Source organism: Microcebus murinus, chromosome 8 (genome assembly GCF_040939455.1).
Source record: "Microcebus murinus isolate Inina chromosome 8, M.murinus_Inina_mat1.0, whole genome shotgun sequence".
Lineage (NCBI taxonomy): Eukaryota > Metazoa > Chordata > Mammalia > Primates > Cheirogaleidae > Microcebus > Microcebus murinus.
Genome location: NC_134111.1, coordinates 80,362,499 through 80,380,205, shown reverse-complemented (window position 1 = coordinate 80,380,205; position 17,707 = coordinate 80,362,499). Strand labels below are relative to the sequence as shown.

The 17,707-nt window shown below is 42.5% G+C and overlaps 1 protein-coding gene across 4 annotated transcripts in view; it reads left to right on the top strand.

Moving 5' to 3' along the window:
* Positions 1-17,707, top strand: part of PLEKHM3 (pleckstrin homology domain containing M3) — a 173,442-nt gene that overhangs the window by 91,819 nt on the left and 63,916 nt on the right. For 2 of the 4 annotated variants that reach the window (XM_012752117.3, XM_012752116.3), the window contains exon 6: positions 7,741-7,804. In XM_012752117.3, the coding sequence (XP_012607571.1) occupies positions 7,741-7,804 (64 nt within the window). Of the gene's footprint in view, positions 1-7,740; positions 11,491-17,707 lie in introns of those variants that run through there. The other 2 variants (XM_076005875.1, XM_076005876.1) reach the window with 1 other exon arrangement.

Genomic DNA, 17,707 nt, shown 5'->3' with positions numbered 1-17,707 from the left:
TATGTGTGTGTGTTTGTGTTGTGTGGGTCTTTTTGTTGAAGCCTGTCTAAAATGAGATATTCCCATTGTAAACTTTTTTTTTTTTCATTTTAATCATTGGGTCTTTAAATGCCAATTTTGCATCTCTAAGAACTGAGCTTCAAGGAAATGGCGATATTATTAAATCTATCAGAATCTTGCAAGGGGTCTACCTACCTCAGAGCCTGACCCACTCCTTTTTCTCCTATGAGCACTAGGGCTTGATGGGAGCTGAGTTGAAAGTCCTCAGAAATTAGTCGAGTTAAATGAGTCTTGATTTATTCGACTTAATGTCATGGAACAAAATGGAATGAGGCCCCCCTACCTTTTCTGTTAAGATTACTGCCTTTGATTTCATAGGCAATTATCTCTGCATTTTAACCCAAGTACCAGCTGCATAATATAAGGGCTGTGAATCATATATGACCTTGTTCCTTTTTAATTTTCATCTTTTCTCATCTTTCTCATTAGCTATATCTATAAATGAAGCCTAAGTTACCTTCCCAGTGTGTCAGGAAATTCTAAAAATGATAAAAAAACAGAAAATGTTAACACTAAAAACAATTGTGCTAGTTGATTTTCATGATCCTTTAACAGGTTTCTTCAGTGTTCTTTGGTAACAAGGAACTCTATAGTGCTGCCTGCCAGTGATGCGGTTTCCTTTGATGGGTCAGTAAAGTGTGGAGTTGACACTTATCTCATTTGTCCTTTGACCATGGTGTCAGGGCCTACCAGATAAACTTGGATTGGCATAGCAGGGCTGTCCATGTGGTAGGCCAACTGCAGAAATGCTGCCAGACCTAGTGATTAATAGGCCTGCAGTGCAATGAGGTCACCTAATGCACAGAAAGCCCTAAACACAGCAGCCTCATCAGAAAACAAAAGGCAACATTCTCCTGTAGCAAGGACCCTGTTTACCAAAGGACTGCTAAGTCAGATAACCTTCAGTTAGCTTGTAGCTTTTGGTTCTTAATATAATGAAGTTTGGGGGTTACACTGGAGAAATTATACTTACTTTTTTATATAACATTGTAGTAAAAACTTGAATCATTTCAAGTACATGTTCATGCATGTGCAAACGTGTGTACTTGAAAGAGTGTCTAGCTGGGTCTACATCCCATTTCTGGTAGGCGTTTCCAGGGCCAGGCTCTGTTAATTATCTCTAATTTTCTGTCGTCAGCTTCTGCCCCTGTACTAACTTTCACTTTCGCATATAAATATGCCCAAGTCTCTCCTTTCTTAAAAAATAAAAGATTCCTTTCTTAGTCCTACATCCTTCTTTAGCTATGGCCCAATTTCCCTCTTTTCCTTTAAAGTTAACTTCTTAAAAGAGTAATCCACAGTTCTCACCCCTCCGCCATCTGGTTTCCCCCTTCCTCCCCTGAAACTTCCCTGAGGCCACTGATGGGCCTGTGTTGCCAAATCCAGCAGGCACTGTCCAGGCATCTTCCTGGTGTCATTTGACCTCCCCACTGCCTCTGATGCAACTGACCGTCTTCCTTCATGAAACTCTCTCCATCCTTGGCTTCTCTGGCACTGGCTCTTCTGCTTTCCCTCCTCCTGGTCAAGCCACTCCTCCCCACTCTTCCTCCTGCATCCACTCCTCACATAGCACTGTTTCGCCAGGGACCCATCTCTTCTCATTTCCCGGTTTGTGCAGTCCCAGGCCATCACTTCCTCTCATGGCTTCACCCGAAGCCTATAGGCTCGGGGCCCACAAAGCTCCTATCTGGACTCACAGGCCACTCCACTGGACATTCCAGACAGTTCCAGTCCTCTGCCCCAACATCTGAGCTACCCTTTCCCCCACAAAGACAACTCCACTTTCTTATTCCAATGTCTGTAAACGGAACTGCCATTTACCTACTGGGCTTAGTTAGAAAACTGGGAGCAATCCCAGGCTTCTTCCTGGCCTTCACGTCCTGGGAGTCATCATGACCAGTAGATTCTGCCTCAAAAATCTCTCTTGTGGCAGGCCCATTCTCTCCAACCCCAGGGCAACCATTTCCATTCTATTCAGGCCCTCATCATTTCTTGCATAGTTTAAAAAAAAAAAAATTCTCTCCCTTCAGTTTCTCTCTCTGTTCCCTTCTGCTGTCTGTGATCTTTTAAAGTCACAAAGCTAACTATGTCATTCTTCTTGAGGCACTTCTATGGCCCCCATCTCTTTTGGGGTAGACTCTTAGCATGGCTTCCAGGACTCCTCATGTCTGGTTACGACCTAACTTTCTAAGCTCGTGCCCTGCCGTTTACCCTCCAAACACGTGCGCATAGACAACGCCTTCATCTGCCCAGAGAGCAAGTTCCTGAAAGTCTTACACTCCCTACCCCTGTGCTCTCTCTTACCCTCCACCTAGAACACCCATCCCTCAGCTTCTTCCTAATAACTCTGACTTGTCAGTTTTCTGAGGCCTGTCCTGACCAGGCGTCCTGCGGGCTTTCCTCTCCCTGCACTTGCATCTGCAGAGCTCAGCGCTTTGTGTTGGGAGCTGGAACTTTTGGTTTACTTGTCTGCTGATCCTCCTGGGCTACATATTCTCTGACATTAAAAGGCTATGTCTTTTCCAAATCATCAGTGCCCAGCACAATGCCTGGCACAAGTTATGTACCCAGCATCTACTTATTGCAATGAAATGTGTGCTGATTTTAGGTTCTGATTTTACGGTTTATTTTATTTTATTTATTTTGAGACAGGGTCTTGCTCTGTTACCCAGGCTAGAGTGCAGTGGTGTCATCATAGCGCACGCCTGCCACCTCCAACTCCTAGACTCAAGCGATCCTCCTGCCTCAGCCTCCAGAGTAGCTGTCACTACAGGCATGCACTATCACGCCTGGCTAATCTATTTTTTGTAGACACAGGATCTTGCTCTTGTTCAAGCTGGTCTCGAATTCCTAGCTTCAGTCAGTCCTCCCTCTTTGGCCTCCCAAAGTGTTGGGATTACATGCTTGAGTCACCACACCCAGCCTGATTTTAGGTTTTTAAGCATGGTGACAAGTCACAGAGTTTCATAAAGCTGGGCTTTATTTGCATTAAATTCATGGGAGATGTGGCGATTACAAGTGTTTTCTGACAAAAATGCAAATAACCATTCTTCATTGAATACATTAATTGTAAAATTAATGCAGACATGACTATCTTAAGGGGACACCAAGCTTTGCTTCCCAGGCATGAACAGCTCTCCCACTCCCCAGTCCCTGAAGTGACTGCAAATTCATCTCTGTATGCCCTATGGAGCCCTGTCTTCCCTACTCAGATCTGCCTAAGGCAGCTTAATGATACCTGAGCACACATTGGTCCTACAGGTTTTCCAGAACCCCTTCTACTAATCTGAGTTTAAGGAGAACCCACCCTGGGGATACCTGCTTTTTCTGTCTATTTCCTAAAGGCCACTTGTCCCACAGGCTGACTTATAGCACGTAAGCCACGCAGGGAAAAGCTGTTGGTGTCACCCAGATGGGAAGTTGCCTTGGCCCACACTTCCCTGAGCTTGGCTTGTAGTCCTTATTTACCTTGGGCCATGCTTGGTCTGCCTAAAGAAGATACTCAGAGAATGTCCTGCAAATTCAGCCTGCCTTAGGAGAAAGAGGAATGAACTAGCTGCAGCGAGCCTAAGTCATCTGGCCCTGCCTTGGAAACCCTTACCTCCTCAAAGCAGAAAAATGAGTCGCTGTCTCTAAAAAGCTGCCCCAAAAAGTCCTTTTCTTTTTTATTTACATTAAAAAGCATTAGCATAAGAGATGCTTTTTAATACTTGCCAGTCTTACCTCTCAGGAAATTTATTCTCATATTTGACTTCAATGCTTTCATGCTACAAATTCTGTCCTCCAGAGAGAAGAAAAGCTGATTGACATTATCTATCTTGAATGTCTGTGTGGTTAATGGCCACCGCTAAATCTTTTGGACACAACATCTCCAGACACAATAAGCTTGGTTTCTTTATCTTTTCTGCCTATATTGCATTTTCCAGTTCTTTGTGTCTGTTATGACTGACCTCATGTAAATTACAGTATTAGACACTGAAGAGGGATGCAGGGACAAATAGGACAAGTGCTTCTGGAGGAACTTAGAATCTCTTCTAAAGGGAGAGAGAAAATAAACATGTGAGATATATTTGTACACACAGAAACATTAAATACATAGCTAACTTTAGCTATACTGTATAAATAATGCTGAAGGAGTATTAGAGATGACTGTAACCAAAGTTGGTCTATTGTTGTGAGAAGAATAATGAACAGCATTTGGAAGCAAGAAGGACTCAGCCTACTAAGGCAAAACTGGAAATTCTCTTTGTTGCTCATCAACTGTGTTCATTGAAGTATTCATGCCCAGCACTTAGCACACTTGGCTTATTTTAGGCACTCAATATGGGTTTGTTGGCTGTGTGATAACTCGCTGACTATCATATTCTAGGAAGGATATACCAGCATGGCTTGCTTTGTAAATTTGTAAATAATTCTTACATCCTATATACTCCCAGTCATAGAAATATTAAGATTTTAGAGAAGAAAGAACTTTAAGCAGCAAAACATTATGGATATGCTATCCTGCATTTGTTCCTGCTGTAGATCAGTTACCTTTGGAAAAAATTATTCCTTCCATTCAACTGCCCCCAATACTGTCTGTCCTCTGTATTATCATACACTGCTGCCCTGAAAGAGTATGTCATAGGTTTCCTTTTCTGCACATATGTTTGTGTCTCAAGTCTCCTTGTAGATGCTTAAATATACTAAACAACAACAATAAAACAACAATCCATGGAATGTTATAGTCTGGATTGGATCCTGGACAGATAAGGGATATTCGTGACATAACTGATGAGATCTGAATAAAGTCTATAATGTACATAATAGTTCATTTCTCAGTTTTGATCAATGTACCATGGTTATATAAGATGTAAACATTAGGGGAAGCTGGCAAAGGGTACAAGGGATGAACATTTTATCAAAAAAAAGAGGAAATGTTAGAACCTGAAGTATACATGGACATCCTGGTTATTTTCAAAACATAATTTTTCAAGTATGAGCAAGTATGAGAACATTGCAGGCCACCAAAAATATACTTTTAGATGGTTCTAGATATTATGATGTAAACAAAGTAAAAACAATCCATCCATGCTCAGTCCCTTTCCTATTCAGGTTTCTCCTCGGTCCCTTCCATCTACTCCTCAGCTCCACCCGTGCCCTCTGTGCTGAGGTCAAAAGTGTCCCGGCCATTCCACGTCTCAGTCCCACAGCCATACTTGCTGCCCCACCCCCACAAGCACTGGATGTTGGGCACATGTAAACCCAATCCTTTGTTCCCAGCCCCGACAGCCTGGCCTCTGTTGGCCAATGGCATAACCATTCTGATACCCACGCTGGATGCTTCAGGATCATTTTGATTCCTTTCTCCTTTTTCACTCATTCTAACATTTTCAGCTCTGTTTTCGAAAGTCTCTTGTATCTGCCCTCCTAGTCCTTTCACTATCCCCGTGTTGTTACCCTACAACAGACCTTCGAATGGCTCGTCAGGGATACCTCTCTCCACCTAGCTTACTGCATTCAGAAAGAGGGCACAACAGAGGGCATCAGCGTGACTTTCCTGTTTAAAAAAAGCATCAGTGACTCTGTATTGCTACTGGCCTGAACAGTAAGAAACATCTACCTAGAAAATACTTGCATGATATAGCTAAATTAGATGGTCAACTCAAGCCACCTCCCTCCTTCCTCCACCCCCAACCCTCAGAAAATGGCAGGAGCACAGGCGTCAGAAAGTCCTGACCTTGAATCTGAACTTTGTTACCTTGGCAAATTAGTCTTTGCTCCTGAGCCTCAGTTTCCTCTTGTGTAAAATGGAGGCTGTACTTACCATGCAGGGCTGTAGTGAGGATTAAACAAAATGATGTCTGTCACGTGCCAAGCTCAGAGTATGCTGCCCTTATTGTTATTGGTGCCTAACACTAGGGTGCCTTGAGGAATAGGTCCCTTGCTCATCTCTGCCATGTGTGTATGTTATTGAAAATGGAGGTTGATTATATCTCATGGCCCCCCAAGGGACCATGGTCTTCCTTCCACACCAGGTCCCTTTCTGTAGGGAAGCTAATCCCAGGTGGAGGAATTGAGCACTTTCCCTATACCCTACCCATCTGCGCTGGGCCTATGCTCTGCTTCCTGCCACAGATGCAGCTCTGAACCATTACAGTTGAAGGGAGGCCAGCCTTAGGAACTGTATTCTATTTCCCAGAATATAATGCCCTTGTCATTCACTTGGTTTGTCTCATTCCTGTGGGTGAAGTGATGCTTTTCAGCAGAGTTCTTCAGTGCCTATCCTACTTTCCAGGAGAGCTCCAAACTAGAATACACTTACCCCAGTCTTCCATGGGGTCAGGACTTTTGTCACATTGATTCAATGCTCCATTTTCAGTGGCCTAGTACAGTGCCTGGTATACGGTTTGTGCTTAATCAATAATGGATGGATGGAAGGATGAATGATTTAACCTCTAGGATTTGGCAACAATGTGTACTTGATTGCTGTACTAATCACCAGGATAGTTTTTGTTTCATTTTAACACTGAATTCTGGGCTGTACCCACATGTATACCCTGTCATTTTCTAAAAGCTCCCCAAATGATTCTAATAGACCACCAGGGTTGGAATCCACCATGTTAGGCCATTTTAAAAATATGTACCCCATGCATAACTCTTACCATTTGCAATTACCACATTGTATTACAATGAGCAGTTTGTGTGTCTTTTCCTCACTTGGCTTTATGCTCCTTGAACTCAGATACTGAGTTCATAATTGTCTTCCTAGTACCTGGCACAGTGCTTGGCATATAATGGAAATCATAAATGTTAATTGAATAAATTGATGATTTCTTTCACTTAAAACAGAAGAAAATTGCATAGTACACATAAGACAAAGAGAGAGAATGCTAGCACCAGGATCTTTGTTTTGGATTTAGTTTGTATGTGTGGTGTTTTCCAGCCATCTGCACTTTGGTATTTGTCAGCTTGTCCATAATGGGTTGTTTTTTCCTGTTCATTCGCTGTCAGCTATCCAGATGCTGTAAACTGACAGCAGCCAAAGAGATTGGACTTTGTGGAGGAGTCCTGATTTAAATAAAATATTTTGTCCCTTTCTTCCCACCTATACCTGGGTGCTAAAAATTATCATCACTGTACACGTAAAAGGACATCACATGTAATGTGATGTTCAGTGCCACTGTTCTCCATTAATGAAAGCCATAGAAGCCTTTAGACACACAGGTTGCAACTCCAATTTTTCTCCCTAAAATCAATTTATTTAGATATAGAATAATACACCTAGAAAGATTTAGATACTCCATGTCCAGTCACTCTTATTCTACAGTGAAGAAGCCTAAGCCAGTTGGATTTGGGGACTTGTCCATGATCATATAGCATGGAAGGGACACACAGCTGGTACTAGAAACTTCATGTTCTGGTCCTCAGGCCTGGGCCACTGCACAGTAGCATTTCAGATTACATCAGAAATCAAAGACCAAACTTCTACTTGCATTCTGATATCTGTGTTAGGAAGAAAAATATCTGAGAAAAGGAAATTATTACAGGTTTCTCAGAGGGTTTGGGGAGGAGGAGAATAGGTAGAAGGGAAAGAAGGCAGAGGAAAAGAATTCCTGAATGAGACTTTGAAACTTAACAGAAAGAAATGTGTTTTGTAGCAGAACCACAGTTCACTTGTGTATCTGCCCTTGTTTTCAGAATTTTCCCCAGAGAATACCTCCTTCAACAGATCCACCTGTATTCCCTCGCCGACCTGCAGCAGGTAAGTGCTCAGAGGGGCCATTTCGTTTTGGTTCTCTTTCTGTTGATTATGGTCTTGGCACTGAATTCCACCATCATGGGGGCAGTTTTCATCATGAGCCCTGGTCCTCAGTTAATTTCTATTCAGAACAGGGAGGGGGGAGCAGAATTTAGTATAAAAAGATATTATAGGACAACAAATGTTGGCAAGGATAGGGAAACTGGAGCTCTCATACATTGCTGGTGGGAATGTAAAGTGGTATGGCCACTTTGGAAGACAGTTTGGCAGTTTCTCAAAAAGTTAAACATAGAGTTACCATATGACCCAGCAATTCTACTCCTAAGTGTATCCCCAAGAGATTTGAAAACCTATGTCCATGTAAAAACTTGTACACAAATGTTCAGAGCAGCATTATCCATCATAGCAAAAATGTGGAAACAACCCAAATTTTCAACTGATGAATGAACAAAATGTTGTGTATCCATATAATAGAATATTTATTATTCAGCTATAAAAAGGAGTACTGATGCATGCAACAACATAGACGAACCTTGAAAATATCATGCTAAGTGAAAGAAGCCAGACAGAAAATATATATTGTATTATTTAACTTAAATGAAATGTCCAGAATAGGGAAATCCATGGTGACAAAAAGTACTTTGGTGGTTGCCAGGGCCTGGGGAGAGCAGAGGAATGAGGAACGAATGCTAATGCATACGTGGTTTCTTTGGGGCTGATGAAAGTGTCTGGAATTAGGTAGTGCTGATGGTTGCACAGCCTTGTGAATATACTAACAACCACTGAATTGTTTACTTTAAAAGAGTGAATTTTATGGTACGTGAATTCTATCGATAAAAACCATATCAAGAAAAAAGATGTAAAAGGTAATGAATACATTAAGTTTAATAAAATATAGCAAAGCACATAAGAATCAAAATCATCTATTTATACTTTTATTAGCACATGTACTTTTAATGATTGACCAGGTTAGCAGCCAGGAAGAAACTGACCTTTTGTTGTGTTCAGCTCTAAGCCTGAATATGTTACCTTTGGTTAATCATTTAAATCAACAACTTACTCCCTAAGAAGCTGTTAGACACTAAATGATTCTTTCAAGAGTCAATTTAAAAAAACAACAACAATTGTGACAACTTTCAGAATGTCTCAGACTGCTGTGATTCTGATCTTTTGTTGTTGTTTTCCTCTCTGGTGGGTTTATCCAGAAGAAATTAGGTCAACTTAAAAACTGTGTTCATATCCTTCAGTCATTTTTCAGACTTTAAATTTCTTTTCAAGTTTTTTTTTTAAATGTCTCTTTTTCCCCTTTAATTTGAAAAGTTAACACTTTTGTGTTCTGTTTGCCCCCTACACACACCCAGAGGTAGGAAATGTATTTTAAATGGCAGGAATGATTTTAGAGCACTTAGTTGAAGGAGCTGAGAGAAGACTAGGGCTTCGATTTCTACTTGTGTGTCAAGTTTAAACTTAACTTGCATGTCATCAGCTCCCCAACTCCTTCAGTGCTGCCTGCCCTTTAGTATACACTCAAGCAGGGGGGGCTGGAAAGGGATATATTTTTAATTACAATTGTCTAGTGGTGTTCAAGGGAAGGAACTGGTTAAAACACCCGTTAGACATTTGTCTATTTTCCAGAGTCTATCTGATCATAGTATCTGAGGACACAGACTCTATCACTTGAGAAGTACATTGAAAAGCCCAGAACATTCTTGTAAAGGTGGTTTAAAATAGAATGGGTGGGCTCCAAAGTGAGTACTCTTTGAGGAAGCCTTTCAAAAACGAGTTTTGATATCGGATGAAGAGAAAGAATCAGAGTAATTCCTTATTCATTTTAGGGTGTCAGAGTAGTGTATCCATTTGGAATAATAAAGCCTGCTTTTTCAGGCTTCCTGTACCCTGCTGTCTTCCCCCCCCCCTTTCTTTTTTTCCCCCTTGTAATAATCAAACCATACGTGCCAAGCAGCTTACTTAAATTAGTGGCAGCGGTTTTCTTGGTGGGCCAAGCCATTAGCCCCCGGAGCCCCATAAGCAGCTTAATCAGTTTTCGGCCTCAGTAGTAAAGTGATCAAGGCAATCACCAGCTTATCAAACTCCCCCTGGGTGGGGTGGCTAGAGCTCAATGCCTCCATTTACTTAACAGCTCACTCTAACCTGGTTCTTTGTGCCTGGCTCTCAGAGCCCCAAACTTATCATATTTAGAGGAAGTTTAATTCAATTACTTTTTCTGCCTGAGGTGGGTTAAATTGGATTTAGCTTTTGATCTGTCTACATCTTGACTATCAGCACTGAAAGGCACCCTCTCCCCATCTTTCCCTGGTTTCTGAGTAAATAACAAGCATGCTTTCTAGATCTGAATTGTTCTTACAAATATGTAAGGGGAGGGACACAAGGAGAAAGGGGAAAAATACTACTGCTTTGTGAAAGAGCATGTAGTGCTAGCAGGAAACCCTACCTACCTGACAGCCACCAGCCCCAGGGTGTCCTGCAGTGTTCTGGACTTTGCTGTCCTGATTCATCATCCTGTGTCACGTCAGTTTCAGGACCTTTATTTTTTTATTTTATTTTTTGAGACAGAGTCTTGCTCTGTTGCCCAGGCTAGAATGAGTGCCGTGTCGTCAGCCTAGCTCACAGCAACCTCAGGGACTACAGGCATGCGCCACCATGCCCGGCTAATTTTTTCTATGTATATTAGTTGGCCAGTTAATTTCTTTCTATTTATAGTAGAGACGGGGTCTCGCTCTTGCTCAGGCTGGTTTCGAACTCCTAACCTTGAGCAATCCGCCCGCCTCGGCCTCCCAGAGTGCTAGGATTACAGGTGTGAGCCACCGAGCCTGGCCAGTTTCAGGACCTTTAGAGTAAATTATTTCTCCCTGATTCCCCTCCTCACTGCTAAAAGTTTCTATGAAAATATATCTTTTTGTCATATAAAATAACTATAGGAAAGGATTTTCGGTGTACAGGTTTTGCAGAGGAAAAGAGATAAACTAAAGCAAGTGATTGAAGACATCTAGATCCTGGATAATAATACAGATATTCTTCCTAAACACACATTCTTTCCTACAAATTTCTCTTAAGTGTGATTTTTCCCATTAGCTTTTATTTAAAAAACAAAACATAGACATTTTCCTCTCTGAAAAAAGATAAGAATTTAATAAACATGGTAAAGGAAGATTTATAATTTATAGATAACTTTAAAATAATATAGTACACAAAGCACTAATACTACTAAAAGGTGCTGAAAGAATTCTGCTACAAAAACATTTTGCAATCTTCTTGTCTCTCTCTGGTTTCCTGTTTATAGTAACAATCCCTAAAATTTAGCGGAGACGCTATTCAACAATTTGGCTGAAGATTTCAAGCTACCTTAGTGCTTCTGTTGTTACATTCAAGACAGTTTTCCCTCCTCTTCTCCTTATTTGAATTTACTGTCCTCTTTGCATGCATTCTCCCTTACTATTGTACACTTGGATGTGAGAAGAAAAAAAAAATAGCAAGAACTGACAATTGCTTAGCAAAGGAGATTTCCTCCAGTTGTTCTGGGATCTATAGTTGCTTGCCCACTGGTCACTGAGTGACAATTATTAGCAAAATTTATGCTGGTACTAAGCCCCTAATTGTCTATTTATTTCACCATTGATTGAGTTGCTCACCGGGTATTACTAGCATATTGAAAAGGTATTAGTTGAAAAGCACATAGTCATTTTCTGACTGTAATCAGCTGGCAGCATTTAGCCATGCCATGTACAATAGGGCCAAGTGCTCCTAGCCTAGTAGCAGGACCAAGGAAGGGGCCTAACTTAGAGACAGTGGCTCTGCAAATCCTAGTCTAACCAAATATACTTTTAAATTATTTTTTAAATAAAATCTTACAAACATTCTTTCAGGAGAAGTGAATGCATAATGGTTTTTTTTTTAACTGAGAGAGCAGTTCCTTGTAAGGGATTTAGTAGGCAATGACTAAGCATATATGAATGAATGGACAAGTATTGGTCCATTCCTTAGTTTCCCCATATTTTGAATGGGTAAACTAAGGCCCTTCTTTTTAAGAGTTTTCTCTTGGTTTGCTACTTTGAGAAGGAGAAATTTGAGAATAGAATTTGTGTTTTGTTATTTTCAGTCTATTCAGCAGTATTACAAATCTATGGGAAGGTTTTAAGACACAATAAAAAGATACGTTCATATGAGATAGCAGGAACAGTACTATAATTCTCAATGCCTTAACTTTATGTATTAGCTGTCCCCTTTCCCTGCGAACTATGTGACAAATCATCTCCTTACTCACATCCCCTTGGCTCTTTTAACAGCGATAAAAAGGCTCCAAATTTTGCCAGTAGAATACATTAGTATAAGTAAATTAATGGTCAAGAGTTCTTAGTTGTTCTTAAGGAGCAAATCAGAACCCTGGTTTAATATGTCATTCTTTGGATTGTGTAAACGATAGGAGAATTCTTCTGAAGTTCCTTCTACTTGCTGAAAGAAAAGGTCAGGTTTGACTTCTAAATTTTGGCTACCTGTGCTCTTGTGACAAAACCTAAAATGTATATTAATGACCAACTCTTCTGGTGTTACGCACCTTTGGGGCATATGTAAGTTAAGCATTGAATGATTCTATTTGTGGCGATTCCTGAGAAAGGATACTGGATGATCCCATGGGTGAGGCAGTTGGTTAGAGTGGCCCTTCCACCCCCACCACTTCACCCTCCAACACCCACCCCTCTCTGGTGAGACAAACTAAGGAGCTGATTTTTCCCATTATTTACCTTCCCTGGGTCCTAAATTTCCAAACTAATAAACTCTACCTTTAGGTTAAGGCAGTTTAGATTCTAATTAATATGAAATATATTACTGGAGAGAAATAAATTATTATTTTGGCACAAATAGTTTGTCTTACTGAGTTGAAAACACAGCATGATATTTGGTGGGGGGGAGACATTTCAACAGGTAAGTTTTAATGAAGGAAAAAAAGATGGAAAATTCTAGAATTTGAGTACTTACTAAAGAGTTTTGAATTGGGAAGGATGCCAGCGGGAAGGACCCACAGCATTCAAGAGCCGTGAAAAGAGAGAGGAGTAACCAAATGCACACAGCATTTCTGGAGTTGCCTGGAATTGTCTGAACTATTTGTTTTATACTAAAGCAATAAACACTTAGCAACTGACATAACTTACAGAGCATGCAAATGTTCAATGAATTGATGAATAGATGGATAAATATTTACATACATACATACATGTACTATCCTGAACTCACTAGTTCTCTCCCCCCAATAGCAAAGGAAACTAATTAATTTGAAGTTAGCCCCTAAGCAAAACAGAATTAGAAATGCTGACCTGTGAAATAATAATGCACAGAATTCTAAAACCAAATAACAAGTTCTGAATAATGGTGAGTAGTTCTGTGTTGCAAACTTTCTGAACGCCAAGCATTCCTGAACAGCTAACTTTTCAGTTAAAGTTTTTGCCAGTTCCTCATACCCATAGAGCTTAGAAATTGTCCTCTATGTGACCTAAACATTTGTCAGAATTGGCCCCTGAAAGAAATAATACCAACAGTAGGGCCACCTTGAGTATTTCCTAGTGTTTTCTAGCTAGTGCTTAAGATCACCAAAAGGCAATGTGTAAGGGGTTTTGAGGCCACTTTTTAACAACATAGTTTACTGAATTCTTCTTCAGGAAAGTTATGTGAGTTATTTTGCATGGCCCTGCCCCAGCAAGCAAACACACAATCAGAGAATGTTCTTCTCTGGGGCACTCTTCACAGTCAGCAGACAAAGGCCCGGCCTAAGTGGGCACCCAGTGCAGCTGCCCTTTCACCGAAGAAGTAACAGGTGATGACCTTTATTCACAGGGCGGTTGACATCTCTGAATCCACAGCCCACAGGAACACAGCGCCTCAGTGCCCACAACCGAGTCACCAGTCCCAAGCCACAGGAGCTGGAGGAACGTTTATTCACAGCCTCTCAGCAGCCCTGATCCCAGCGCCATTGTCCACCCAGGCGTTAGCAAGCAGGATAACTAATTAGGAGCATTCGGATTTAACAAGCAGAAAAACAAAGCGTGACAGCTCGCCTGTGTTGTTCCACGGCCAGTGCCTGTGTCCGCTGCAGCCGGCACTGCCTTCAGAAACCCCTGAACGTAATCTGGGCCGAGACAGGAATGAGGACTCCATTAAAACATCACTAAATCTCTGTTAGCTATTTGAGCCCGGGTTGTTCCAACCAATTAACGAGCTAGGAAAGAGGACCATAAGTTATTTGGGGAACAAATCATGCCTTTTAAATAAATGGATTTTTAAAAAATGAATGCACACTTCCTCCGAAGATCTTTCTAAGGTGGAAGGAAGGGATCAAGTGTTACTCTGAAGTCTTGACAGGTCAGCAGCAGAGCGAATGGAGAAGTGCAGTTTCTCAGGGGAGCAGGTGTATCTTGAGTGGGTGCTGAACATTCACGCCTCGTGTTCAGGCTCCCAGGGGATTTCAAATCTTGTGCCGGGGAGTGGGGTGAGGGCACTTACTAAGTGCCAAGACCGGAGCTGGGTCTTCTAACACCTCACCTTCAGTTTTTGGTGTCTTTACCACCTGCTGATCCTAACTACTGGGTTCCTAGTGTGGTGGTGAGGCCAGTTAGCTGAGTGGGTTAGAGCAGGTGATCAACACAGTGATGGTGCAGATTGCTCTTCATGTAAGCTGGTTAGTCTTTGCCCAGAGAAAGCATCTCTTGTTCTGCACACCCAGGCAGCACAGCTGACTCTGATCAGTCCACAGTTCATTAAAGGATTGGGAGAGGCTGGGCGTGGTGGCTCATGCCTGTAATCCTAGCACTCTGGGAGGCCGAGGCAGGCAGATCATTTGAGCTCAGGAGTTCGAGACCAGCCTGAGCAAGAGCAAGACCCCCATCTCTACTAAAAAAATAGAAAGAAATTAGCTGGACAACTAAAAATATATAGGAAAAAATTAGCTGGGCATGGTGGTGCATGCCTGTAGTCCCAGCTACTCGGGAGGCTGAGGCAGGAGGATTGCTTGAGCCCAGGAGTTTGAGGTTGCCGTGAGCTAGCCTGATGCCATAGCACTCTAGCTCGGGCAACAGAGTGAAACTCTGTCTCAAAAGAAAAAAAAAGCATTGGGAGAACTGGGTGGGGGCTGTGGTAGAAAATGTGGAGAGCTAAGGGCAAAGGTAATGCCCTTTTTGGGAAACCAGATCAGAAAGATGACTAAGTGTTGAATGTGTTGGATAGAGAACCCGGTTGTCCAGGTGCTAAAGAGCTCAGTTGAGATAAGGATTCCAGAAGCCATCCCGGAGTCCCGAGGTACACACAGAGTAGAGGGTGAGGGCGCGGCCGCAGGGTTGGACAGTGTATAGTCAGTGTGGTGTATACTCAGTCGCTTTCCCTGGAGTCCAGGCTCCTGGCTCCAACTTCTGCTTTGGCTTCCAGTCATCTGAATGTTGTTGGGTTTTTTTGTTGTTTCACATTTATAAAAAACAATCATAATACTGGCTAGGTGAGGGCCTGTCTTCAAAGAAGATTTACTTAAAGATATAGAGTAAGTTAGGGTCAACCTTGCCAGTGGTGGAATTGGGCTGTCCCCTGCCTGCCCCCTCAGCCTGCCATCTCACACCTAAACATTATTAGTCTACTAGTCGCTGAGAGCAGGTGAGGGAGGGCTTGGGTCAAAGTTAACCCATTGTGATCAGAGAAACTGAAATGCCTGCCACACTATCTGCTGGTTAGCAAGGCACATTTCTGTGTGTTAGTTATCTGTTGCTGTATAACAAATTACCCCGAAACTTAATCACTTAACACAAAAGTAGACAGTAATTGTCTCTCATGGTTTCTGTGGGCCAGGGATTCCAGAACAGCTTAGCTGGGCAGTTTTGGCACATGGTCTGTTACGAGGTTGCAGTCAAGATGTTGGCTAGGGCTGTAGTCACCTGAGGAAGCCTTGGGTGGGGCTGGGGGACCCGCGTCCAAGGAGGGTTCTCCCACGGCCAGCGCGTTGGTGTGGCTGTGCGTGGGAGGCTCCCACAGGTGGCTTCACTGTCCACGTGGCATGAGAGCAGGCTCGTCAATTATCTGAGGGAATGAAAGCCAGGTGAGGCTATCCTTTTCATGACCTCACCTCAGAAGTCAGGTGCCATCACTTCTGCCACATTCTATTCGTTAGAAATGAATCACTAGGTCCAACCTATGTTTAAGAGAAGGAGAATTAGGCTCCACATTAGGCATACGTGAATATATTTTAAAATCACCATATTGCCAGGCACAATGGTTCATGCCTGTAATCCCAGCAACTCAAGAGGCTGAGGCAGGAGGATCATTTGAGCCCAGGAGTTTGAGGCTGCGATCATGCCAGTGAGCTACGATCATGCCACTATACCCTAGGCTGAGCAGCAGAGTAAGATCACATCAATCAATCAATCAACGAACAACCACCATATCCTATAATAACATCTCATGTTTGTTTATTGCTCTATAGTTTAAAAAGCATTATTTCCGAAACAACTTTGTTGAGAGGCACGCCTGCCTCATTTTATACACATTTATACTCATTAGAGAAATTAGCTGGCTTACCAGAGCTACCCAGCTTCTACTACGGAGCCCAGGTTCTCTGACTCCTCGTCCAGTGTTCTTTCTCCTGTGCCATACGGGTGTATATGTATAAAAATAGGCAGCCTCCTGGGTAATGTGACACCTGCCGTGTTTACGGCACAGAGATATAAGGGGTACAAATAAAATAGTATTTTCAAAAAGCACGAGAAAAGGGAAATACGAAGTCAATCATGATTCTTACAGTTACTGTGCACAGCCTGAGAGACGTCAGAAAGCAAAGGCTCCCCTGTGATACACTCAGGGAATGGCCTTGGGTCCCAGTGAGGTGCTTTTTCTTGTCCTGGTCAAACTTACATATGCCGCCAATACCCAGCATAAAAGGGGGCCCCAGGAGTCCCTCTTGTTCTTCCTTTCTACTCAGCTCAATCCAACAAATATATATCTAATGCCTGTGTGCCCCGGGCGCTGTGCCAGCGACAGAGGAGGCAAAGGTGAATAAGACACAGTCCCTTCCCTCACTGAGCTTACAGTCTAATGAGAGAGGCAGACAAGCTTTTTTGTTTGATTTATGGTTTTTTGTTTTTTGTCAATGGAGTTGAATACAGGATACCTGGAAACACATCTAACCAGGTGTGGCAGATTGTATTTTGCAAAGATAGCCACAACAGTACCTCCCATCCTATGTGCCCTTTTTACACTGTGACTTTGACACTCCTCCCATCCAATGGTGGGATCTGTGTTCCCTTTCCCCAAATTTGGGTGGACCTGTGACCATGGAAGTGAAGCCATGTGATTTATAAGGCCAAGTCATAAAAGGTAATATAGCTTCAACCTGGTGCTTTCTGGGGGCGTTCACTCTTGGAACCTAATTGCCATGTCCTAAGGAAGCCCAGACTGGCCCATACAGAAAGATCACATGCACTGGCCGCATGTGTAGTCATTCTAGCCTACAGCACAGCTGAGCACCAGATGACAGCCACGTCACCCACCAGAGTTATAAGCAAAGACAACCCCAGATGATTCCAGCTCCTTGCCTTCAAGTCTTAGCTAAGGCTTCAGATGAAGCTACAGCTATCCTGGAGCAGAAACAAGCCATCTCCATTGTGTCCTGCCTGAACTCCTGGCCTACAGAACTTCTGCTCCTGAGCATAATAAAATGACTGTTTCCCACCACTAGGGTTTGGGTAATTTGCTCTGCAGCAATGGTAACCAGAACACCCAGTAACTCTGCCATCAGGGAAGGCTTCCTAGAGGCTATGATTGAAAGTTAAGATGAGGGGCCTGTAATCGTGAGGCCAGCAAAGAGGAACAGGAAGAGGGCTTTTAGGCCTTGGTAACCTCAATCCCCTCGATGCTCTG